The sequence below is a fragment of the Marmota marmota genome, unplaced genomic scaffold, assembly GCF_001458135.2.
Source record: "Marmota marmota marmota unplaced genomic scaffold, marMar, whole genome shotgun sequence".
Classification (NCBI taxonomy): Eukaryota; Metazoa; Chordata; class Mammalia; order Rodentia; family Sciuridae; genus Marmota; species Marmota marmota.
The window spans coordinates 3,758,494-3,769,635 of record NW_026000080.1 but is presented as its reverse complement, the minus strand read 5'-3'; the positions used below and the strand labels follow the sequence as shown (position 1 = coordinate 3,769,635).

The following is an 11,142-nucleotide window of genomic DNA, read 5'->3' as shown; positions in this document are numbered from 1 at the left end:
TCCTAATTTTTTTTCATAAAATAAGAAAATAGTTTTCACAACTAATATTTTTAGCATTCTGGTAAAAAACAAAATCCAATTGGCCTATAAAAACAAAATTTAAACAGGGCATATGCTATGAGCTGATCAATGGCAATTATTGATTCTTGAATCATAGTGTATTAGAACTCAAAAGGATTTTAGAAGTCATCTCATTATTACCAACAGAGATGGGTAATTTTTTCTTTTTCTTTTTTTTTTGTACCAGGGATTGTGAGTACATGACTCTGAACCATATCCCCAGCCCTTTTATGTATTTTATTTAGAGACAGGGTCCTCACTGAGTTGCTTAGCACCTCGCTTTTGCTGAGGCTGGCTTTGAACTTTTGATCCTCCTTCGTCAGCCTCTCAAGCCGCTGGGATTATAGGCGTATCCCATCACACCCAGCCAGGTAACTCATTCTTATTCCACGACTATTTTGTGGGAAAGTGAGAACCTTAATGCGATAGATAATACCCTGGGTTCTCAACATAATAGTTTACTTAAATGACAGTGTTTATTCCTATAAAACAATTTTATTGTATCCGAAGGGTCTAGTTGACAATTAACCCCAGAATTGAAAGAATAATTACAAGTACAATTTATCTTTCTGTTAGGCTCAGCAAATATTCAACCCATTAAAGGAATGGAAACTCCTGAGTTGACAAATTTTAGTACAATGTGCAATATACATATTACATGTCATTTTTTCCCACTAGTTTTTCAATATACATTTACACTCTGTTCCTTGCTACAGAAACTATTATATATGGCTCATGAGGGGAAACGTTCAAAGTGTCTCAGTAAGGACATACAGACTATGAGCTCCTTAAGGGCAGATCCCTAAATTTCTCATTTCTTGATCTCTAATGCCAAGAACAAATGGAGTAAAGCTATATCATGTGAAGATTTAAATTAGTGCTCTAGAAAGAGAAGCACAGTATTTCAATCAGTGTGTGCGTGCTCTGGGGTGAAAGTGAAATGGGAGAGGTAATGCTATTCCCTTAATCAGTCTCAGTTCTCATGTTTCTCATGCCTTGCTAAACTGTGTGACTCTAGTGTTTAAAGTTGTGTGTACATACATGATTGCTATAAACACATGCCAATAACTTTATCTTGTGATCAACTGGTAAGAGAATTAGCAGAGTTGTACTTCTCCTATATACAATTCTTAATATGCGATGTACAGTGTTTTCAGAGATTACTTTCATCATCTATCTATAAATGATATTGCTAAATAAATATGAATACAGGATACTGAATATTTCATTCTTGCAATGTAATGATATCACATATGGTAAAAAAATGAATAATAATAATTATTTCCAATTTTTGTTTTGCACTTTACTTTTCTGAAAAGCACTTTATGGGCTGGGGTTGTGGCTCAGTGGTAGAACGCTCGCCTAGCATGTATAAGCCCTGGGTTTGAGCCTCATTACCACGTAAAAATAAATAAATAAAAGAAAGGTATTGTGTTCAACTACAACCAAAAAATAAATATTAAAAAAAAGCACTGTTATATTAACTCTTTGAAACCTAAGATGCCTTACCTTTCAGATGTTCTAGTTTTATATTTCTAAGTTTTAACACTTCATCTGTAATCTTCTGTATCAAGAAGTTCTGTGTTTTTTCTCTCCGAATAGATTCAACAAGAGTGTCTAGTCCTTTGGGGTTTTCTTGTAAGTAGTCTAACAATTTTCCAGCCCTTTTTCTACTTGATGTCCGGCAAGAAATTTCTTCAGTGTCTTCTCTACTGAGTATTTTTTTTGCACGTAGATGATCAAAATGTCTCTCAGCTATGATTTTCTCACATAAGTAAACCCGCAAATTTTCTAAAGCCTAAAAGACAAAATATGTTTCAGTGTTATTTTGTAACATCTAGTAAAACCACACAGGTAACTAATAAGTAGTCACAAGTATTGGGGTTTGAACCCAGGGCCTCATGTGTGCTAGGCAAGCAACTCAACCACTGAGCTACATTCCTAGTTCTAGTTAGGAATCTCAATTGGTGTGAGACAATGTTCTGAAGTCAGGAGGCTCAGGTCACTTAAAATGCATGTGAATTAAGATGAAAGTTCAAGTAGGTATAAGAAGTTCTCAGATATTCCTGTTTCTGCCTGGTTCTGTTCTTGCCTTCCCACCTGAAAACCAAGACCAGGCTGTTTAAAGAGGGGCCAGTCAAATCTGGAGAGCCCAGGTCCTTAGAAATAGGAAGGTCTACTTAGGTTCACCTGTGGTGGTAAAGATAGGAACAGACTACTGCACATTTTAGGTACCATTTGGCAAGGAATTCAGAATTAAACAGAAACAGGGAGGATAACTTAGTATGAAGCCTCATAATTTTTAAGTTTCTCATATTTGTTATTAGTTATTCCATCTCCTTAGAGTGAAACCATTAAAAACAAACAAACAGAAAACAAAACTCCTAAACTAAAAGAGCCCATAATGTGTCAGTCTTTGGGATTGGTTAGAAAAACTACAACTTCCCGAGTCAGTCTAGGTGGAAGGGGAGATATGTAATGTGTGTTGTGTGTGTGGGGAGAGGAACCTAAAGGGAAAGTGAATGTTAGGAAACATAAATCAAGAAAAAGGAGACAGGAGAAACAAGTCTAGACCTAAGAAGTGCCTGAATAGGCTTAATCTGCAGAAAATACATGTTTTTTTAAAAATTATTTGTTCCTATATATTTTTTTAACTAATACATAAAACACAAAAAGTATAGATATCAATGGGGTGTCATGTAATGTTTGGATACATGTATATATTGCACATTGTTTAAATCAGGTCTGTGTTAGACTTAATAAATGCCATTAATAAATCTGATGTCAGTGATTGCATTTTAGTTCCTCTATGTACTAGATATGTGATCTTAGGTAAGTTAGTTAACTCTTCTGTGTCTCTTTCATCATTTAATTTTTGTAAGGAATAAATATTATATGCAAAGTGTTTAGAAAAGTGCCTGGTACACAGTAGGGATGATGACAATGATGATTTATTTGACTCACATTCAAAAATGATGACCTAAAAGCAATAGAAGGAATCATCAGCATCCTAATATACACCAAGTCTTCTGGGTGAAGACATCGTATAGTTTTCAGTTCACTGAATTCCTACATGCATTAACTGTATTTCACTATACAATCACTGCAGAGTTTATGCCTTTTTTTTTTTTTAATAAAAATATGAGGTTTGCCCAGTGGGTGAATCCCTTTTCTTTTTTAAATTGTGCCAGTATAACTTAAAAAATATTCATTACTAAACTGTCTTTGGTAAACAGAATACTTGTGAATGTATATTAATGCTGTGGCAACAATTATGCAGTGAAATACAGTATTTACTCATATAAGAGATTTTTTTTTTTGTATCTAAATTCCTAGTAAGCCAAGTGCGGAACACCGAGTAAACAAAAATGAACAAACTTGAATCCTGTATTCAAAGGGCTTCTGGTCTAGGTTGAGAATACATACCACATGCAAAACAATAATTATCAGATTACTGATATGGCCCCCCCCACAAAAGATTATAGGTCAAGTATTGGGCAAGCATAGAGTGAGCAGGAGCTATCCCCAGGACTTGGGAAATCTACAGAGGCTATACTTGAGCTAAAGGCATGAAGATGTGCAACTGCAAAAGACAATGAGAAGTCTGGGTGTAGCTGGAACACAGATGTGTATGAAAGGTTTGAGAGGAATGAAGTTGGGAAGTAAAACTAGTGTTACATCATAGGAAGACTTCTACAACATGCTCAAGGACACAAATTTCCCTATACTCGAAAGGAAGAGTCATCAAAGATGCAATAAGAAAACATTTGCAGAGGACTAGGGGGAGTCCAAAGGAGAAAGGAGGCCAATCAGAAGATTGCTACAATCATCTTATATAGAATAAGTTGAATGTATGAATCTAAGTTGTAAGGATGCAAAGAAAGATTATATTTAAAAAAGATGAACTCCTTGAAAAACCTCATCTATAGTCATTTTACCACCTATATGATCAAGACCTTCCTCACTTAGACATCCTAAATATACTTCAAATGTGACATACCCCAACTAAATTATCTTCCCCCTTTCTTTACCCCTGACATTCTCAACTCATTTGGAAGTTCCACAATCCATTCAGCCATGCTATAAATCTAGAACTCATGCTTAAACTCTTCCTTTCTGTCACTCACTTGCCACATCCAATTACCCATCCACAAGGTCCTGCCAACCAACCACATACATATTTACACACATATATGCACACACAATCTGCTCCTTCATCACTTCTATTGTTATTGCTGGCCCTACTTCGTGTCCTTATCATATCTCACATGGACTAACAATAGAAGCCTAACCATACTTCCTACTTCCTTCCTCTTTCTAAAATTACTCCTTTAAACATCTATTAGATCTCTTACTTATCAAAAGAAAATGTAAATCTAAAGTATCATATAAATTCTAATACCGCAGTGATGTTAATATTTTAAAAACTGAAAATTGTTCTGTGACTTATGGGATAAAATTCAAGCAGAATAGTAGAGAAGTTAAAAGCATAGTTCTGGAGTTAATCTCATTTCAAATTTTGAATCTGCCGCATCTTTTGAGAGTTGGGGCAAGTTTAGTTAATCACTCAAAGCTTCAGGATCCTTACTGATAAAATAATGATGAAAACAACTTGTAGAACATTTAGGAAGACTAAATGGGATGGTGTAGATGAAGGTTTAGCACAGTATCTGACATACAATAAATGCTCAATAAATAATAACTGATTATTGTAGGAAAGATTCTTGATAATATGGTTTCACTACCTCTGATCTCTTAACTTTATGTTCCCCTTAAAACTGCTGTTACTCCGTATTTACTCATGTTGTCACCTTTGTCTTTTTTTCTTTTTTCAAACTCTAAGCCCCTATTCATCCTTTAAGATTCAGATCATCTTGCCAGCATAGTGGTGCACGCCTGTAATCCCAGTGGTTCAGAGGCAGGAGGATTGTTGGTTTAAAACCAGCCTCAGCAACTTAGTGAGGGCTTAAGCAAGATCCTGTCTCTAAATAAAATACAAAAAAGGGCTGAGGATGTAGCTCAGTAGTTAAGCACCCCTTGAGTTCAATTCCTGGTACCAGGAGGGGGAAAAAAAAAAATTCAAGTCATCTCCTTTGAAAAGCTCTTCCTTAATCTCCCAGGATTTGACAGGTACCCCTCTCCTCTGTCTTTGTAGTACCTTGTGACTATATTTCACTTTTCTATACATCAGGTCTCTTCTTTTACCTCATCTCCAGTTCATCCCCAGACATTTCCATTATTCTTCTCAAAGCCACCAATGATGTTCTTATTACCAAATCGGTTCCTTTTTCATCTTCATCTTACTTCTTAGCAGCATGGACACAGTTGACCACTCCCTCCTTGAAACATAATTCTTGTCTTACATGAATACTACACTCAATCTCTAAGGCTTAACTGCTAGTTTTTTCAAATTCTTCTTTTTAAAGGGTCTTAGAAAACCCTTTTGTCTTTTACCACTCAACTTCCTAAGTGAAATCAATCAATCCCATACTTTTATTTCTCCCTTAGACCTCTCTTCTGACCTTTAGACTTGGTGGATCTAATTGGCTTGACATGTCCCCTGACCAATCTTGATTCCACTCTCCCAATTCTCATATTCAATTTATCATTTGTTTCAAAAATGTACCTGGAACTGTGCTCCATCTATTTCCATTGCCCTCACCATGATCCAAACCACCATCATTTTTCATCTATACAAATTCCAGGAGTCTTTTCACTGGTTTCCCTACTCTTACTCTTGTTCTCAAGCCCACAGAATAGGTAGAGGAGTCTTTAAAAAAAAAAAAAAAAAAAAAAAATATATATATATATATATATATATATATATATATAATTCTTCAATAAATTTCTACTATACCTGGGAGAAAAAACATGAATTGGCTCTGGACACATGTTTAACTTCACCTTTGCCTTCTTATAATATTCTCAAGTCCACCAAGGTCTTGCCTGTTTTAAGTCTGTAGCAAATTCTATTCTGCCTAGAATGTTTTCCCCTAGTTCTGTCATACTGAGTTCTTTAGGACTCAGTTTAAATATAATATCCAATGACCATGCTATCTCAAGCAGATTTCCTGTTACTGTCTCAGCACCAGTTTGTCTCCTTCATAGCACTTAACATAATTTGTAAATACACACATATATATTTTCAACTCTAATGAGCTATATGTTTAAAACAGGCAAGAACCAGGTATATTTTGTTCAATATTAAATACCCTGTACTTACAGAGTGCCACACTGTGTTTTAGATAAATGTAAAATTCACTGCACACGTATTTTGTGACTTAAAATAATCATTTTATGTCTATTTCCCTTCCCCCAAGAAATTGAGCTCTTTTAAAATTAAAAGCATGTCTTAAATTTTAATTTTCTGTTAGAACCAACTGATAATGATCAGCCTCAAAGTGTCATGTAATTTGTATTTATTAAGATGAATTAAATTCAACCAAAAGGATAAGGTAAATAACTAGATGAGGAAGAGGGGGAGGAGGAGATAGTGAAGAAATGGGAGCTCCTGGAGGACCAGACCCCAACCCAGACCCCTAGACTCCAGTGAATGCCTGAAATCTTGGACAGTACCAAATCCTATACACAAGCACTGTGATACCATGATAATCTGACTGAGACAGCTATTGAGTGACTAATGGGCAGGTAATGTACACAGCACAGATAATCTGGACAAAGGGATGACTCACACTCCTGGCTAGATGGAGCAAAATAGTATAAGATTTCACCATGCTACTTAATGCCCAATTTAAAAATATATGAATTTCTGAAATTTTCCATGAAATACTTTTGGATGATGGCAAGTGAAACCACAGAAAGTAAAACCTCAGAAAACAGAAAGTTATCCTCAGAGGCACAAATGTATATCATTTATCAAACAGAAAATACAGAAGGAACAGCAAACAACTTTGGGGGAAGGATGATAATGAAAAGTTCAACTCTTGATGATAAAAGGTGTGCAATCTGTAGAACATAGAAACTAGATTTCCAGTAGACAACTGGAAATAAGGTCCTAGAGTTGAGAGAGAAGGAAGGTCAAATATGCAAAGGATGATTTTCAAACTTTCCAAGTTTTCATTAACAATTTTGAAAACATGACAAATATCTAGGAAAAATTAAAAGTTTTTTCATAGACCTCTTGAAACTCATCCATAGGTTTCCTCAAGGTTATAATTTTCCAATACAAGTATAAATTGAAATTATGGAAATGGATAACATTAATGAATCAACAAGAGAGCTACAAAGATCTGGAAGTACTTCTTTGCATCTGTATTTGTACACAGGTGTTACTTTCTCACTTCTCTTTCAGGTCCTGTTTTATGAGCTGTAAAATGGTAATAGCAATTGTCTTCCTTAGAGGTTGTTGTAAAGACTAAGTGGAAAAATTGAAAATTGTGTGATGAAGAATCTGGAACATAATGAACCTAGCTCTTCAAGCTCAGATTTTACTGGCATCTTGAATAAGACAACACTTATTTAAAATAATTCAGTATCCCAGTCTTATCTCAACTAGAATATAAAATATGGGCCTAGCCTTCATTTTTTGCCTTCTAGGCCAAAGGGCACTACTTTTCACACAATAAGTGCTCCATAAATCTCCGGTGAATGAGGAAACTAAGGCACAATCCCCAGTCACATCCAGTTTCCTTCTGCTAATGAGTCACAGCAACTCTAATTATGAGTACAGTATAATAAACAATACAGAGGAGTGAAGAAAAAGGGATTTTAAGTGGGATAAGCATTCAAAAAGTTGCTGTCCTAGCAAGTTTGCAAAGATGATTTAGTAAAAGTAATTAGAATTAATATAAAGTACTTTTTAGTGGTGTTTATGCTTCATCTAATAAAACAATTAAAAGCAAATAAAAAGGAAACAAGTCATACCTAAATAAACTAAATATTTAGATTTGTGCAGTTTTAATTTTTTAAACCGTTAGAACCACATTATCAGCCCCAAAGTGTCATGTAATTTGCTTGCTTCTTCCAAGCAGAACAGCAGAATTTGGCTACTGAATATTTTCTACGTTTACCTTTAAATTAATTCTGAGCTACACGTATACGTCTCCCCCCCCCACCTCTATTTAAATATGTGGGCGTCTGCTTACTAGGGGAATTCCAGGCTGCACTTTCAGCTGTTGAGCTGTCCCCAGTCCCCTTTGCAAGAAGAGTTTCACGTATTTGCTCCACTGCATGGGATCTTTTATCTGATCCAGCTTTTGCTCTAGAGTGAGATTGCAACTTAGGCAGTCTGACTCAACGAAGAACCTGAACCATTTCCCTAATAACGTAGCTCCAAGAGCACAGTGGCAAAGGGGGTGGGGGGAGAATCATGAAATAGGCGATGAACGGGCAAGATGACTGTCAACAAACTCTCAGCTGGAAAAGGTTTAAAATCCAAGCCCTACGTTTAGTGATTCAAACGTCGAGTAACTGGTCACTGGGCACCACTTCCACCAAGGTCTCTGAATACAATACAGGGCTCGCTGCGGTCCTCCAGTGCGTGGAACTTCCGCTCTTCCTACCAAGAGGCTCCTCCGCGTCCTGCGACTCCGGGTTTCCGCTTTCCTCTCCCGCCGGACTGTAGCCCGCCCCCAACCGCACCAGGGGCCAGGTAGTACTACTCACGTCCTTCTTCACTTCAGTCAGGTCCTCTTCGGTGAGGGACAGCGCGGTGGGTTCCATGGCGGAGGTGGGAGATGGCGCTTCTTCCGGGGCCGGGGGATTCCGCGGCGCCGCCCCGCCCTGACCAGGGGCTTTCGCCTCCGGGAACCGGGGCGGAGAGGAAGTGGAGCAGATCGGGGCGGGGGGGAAAGAGGGCCGTCCCTTAAAAAGCAGGGACTTGGGGGGGTCAAACTGTAGCGCTTCCGGCTCAGCCTCTGGGCCAACGGCGTTATAAACCTACCTCGTCGCCAGCGTAATCTCACGGCAGAAGAACTTCCCTCTCCTAGTGGCTCATTTGCAGACACCGCCCCTCGGAGAGGCGGGTCTTGTGGAGCCCGCCCCCCTCTGCGACAGCCAATCAGCGACCGCCTGTCTCTGTCCCTGAACCCGGGCTTTCCGGAGTGGTTCCGCCCATAGACGACTACACCTCAAGCCACGCCTCCTCAGGTCGTTGGCGTGAGGCGTTGGGTGGCCTCCCAATAAGGAATCTTCTGTGGGTTGGGCCCTCACGGCTCAGCCCAGGGGGCACTCCCCGCCTTCGCAGAGTGCTCGCTTTGGTGGAGTCTGATCTCGGCTGTCATTGTCTTCGGGTTCCTCCCCTTTTCCCAGACTTTGCTCAGCGATTTCCTGTTGCTGTATTGTCTAAATTTTACAACTATTTGGCCACGCACAAACACGTACATGCACACACACACACACGCACGCACACACACGCAGCTTAACTACAATTAAAGAAATTTTGGAGGAGAAAAAAAAAAACCGCTACAATCCCACCACTTTAGCACCTTATCGATGGAAAATAACTCTGCTGTAAGGAAGTAAATGGTTTATTCGCAGGTAATGACTATGCCCTGGTAACATAAACTCAAGTACTCAAGTTAACCGCATGAGCTCCCCGTGAACAGTGATTACCAAGGACATGGTTCTTCTATGAAGAGATTATACAAACTTTTAGACCCCCCAAGCGGGTAGTGTCATCATGAAACACCTCCACAAGATTCAGAAGCTTTCAATAAAGTAGGGAAAGTTCCTACAAAATTCAGGTACTGTCTCATTCCCAGCCATAATGTTCAATAGAGGCCAGAGGTCTGTCAAGCTTCGCATACACATTTATCCAGTAGTCACAAAAATGCTAGATCAGACACAATGGCAGTCAAAGGAGCCTAAAATAACCCAATACAACTTGAGCTTCTTACAGTACTTTGTCTCCCCACAGGTCTAGATAATCCAATCAGTAAAATTCAAACAACCTGAAAGCTCCCAAATATAAATGTGACCTCTTTGAAGAAACTTCAGTTCACAACTTAATGTAACACTTATATACTTTTTGGTCACTGTTCATTACAAGCATAAGTTTTCCTCATTTATTAATCTGTGTAACAGAGATAGGCTTACTTCACAGGGCAGCTGGGAGTATATGCAAAGTTCTTAGAGGTACTTGACACGTAATTGGATTCTTTATTATTTTCTTTTATCACTTCTTATTAATGTGTTCTAGGCATCTTATGCTATGAGAGTTTTCCATTTTATTGAAGGAGACTAATGAATAAATGACTAACCATCTAACAAACAGCAGTGTATATAAAATATACATGGATAAGACGCTCTAGAGGGCCTAAGGTAGTTTGTACAAAATACTAAATAAACTAGTAATAAACTAGAGGGTATAGGAAGCTACAAAGTAGATTAAATTGACAAGAGACTAAGGACAAATTTGGGGATCCCAATGTTTATTTTATTTATTTATTTTTGTACTGGGCATTGAACCCAGGGATAGTTTACCAGTCCTTTTTACTTTTATTTTGAGACAGAGTTTTGCTAAGTTATTGAAGATCTTGCTAAGTTGCTGAAACTGGTCTTGAACTTGTGATCCTTCTGCATGTTTCTCACCTCAATGGGACTAGAAACATACACCTTCACACCCAGCCCCAATATTTAAATGAAAGCAAAAGAACCAGAAAAGATCATCATTGCCAAAACCATATCTATGTAGTTTTGATCACAACACAAGCTTTGATCTTAATTTTTTTTTAAAGTGAGAGAGAGAGAGAATTTTAATATTTATTTTTTTGTTTTTGGCAGACACAACATCTTTGTATGTGGTGCTGAGGATCGAACCCCGGCCGCATGCATGCCAGGCCAACGCGCTACTGCTTGAGCCACACCCCCAGCCCACAAGCTTTGATCTTTACACTAACATTATATTACATTATATTAAGTCTTTTTCCACATTGATACATAAAAACTCTTTTTCTGATTGCTTGATCTTCCATCATTTTGATATAACTCAATTTATTTAACCAATTGTGCTTTCATTTAACAAATATTTATTGAATGTCAACCATGTTCTAAGTACTGGGAAACAGCTGTGATAAATGGATAAAAATCCCTTTCCCTGTGGAACTTATATTCTAGGATGTG

The 11,142-nt window shown here is 37.8% G+C and overlaps 1 protein-coding gene across 1 annotated transcript; it reads right to left on the bottom strand.

The window, feature by feature from the left end:
- Window positions 1-1,555: 1,555 nt before the first annotated feature.
- Bcl10 (BCL10 immune signaling adaptor) lies at window positions 1,556-9,012 on the bottom strand. Its single transcript, XM_015504743.2, has 2 exons — window positions 8,686-9,012; window positions 1,556-1,858 (listed from the first exon to the last, which is right to left on the bottom strand). Exons 1-2 carry the CDS (start codon window positions 8,740-8,742, stop codon window positions 1,556-1,558), a joined length of 360 nt encoding a protein of 119 aa, XP_015360229.1. The 5' UTR covers window positions 8,743-9,012.
- Window positions 9,013-11,142: the final 2,130 nt, after the last annotated feature.

Excerpts from the sequence above, each read along its gene's own strand:
- Bcl10 (XM_015504743.2), bottom strand. The coding sequence starts at position 8,742 with ATGGAACCCACCGCGCTGTCCCTCACCGAAGAGGACCTGACTGAAGTG. Across the intron at positions 1,859-8,685 it reads TGACTGAAGTGAAGAAGGAC|GCTTTAGAAAATTTGCGGGT; the intron begins GTGAGTAGTACT and ends TTTGTCTTTTAG.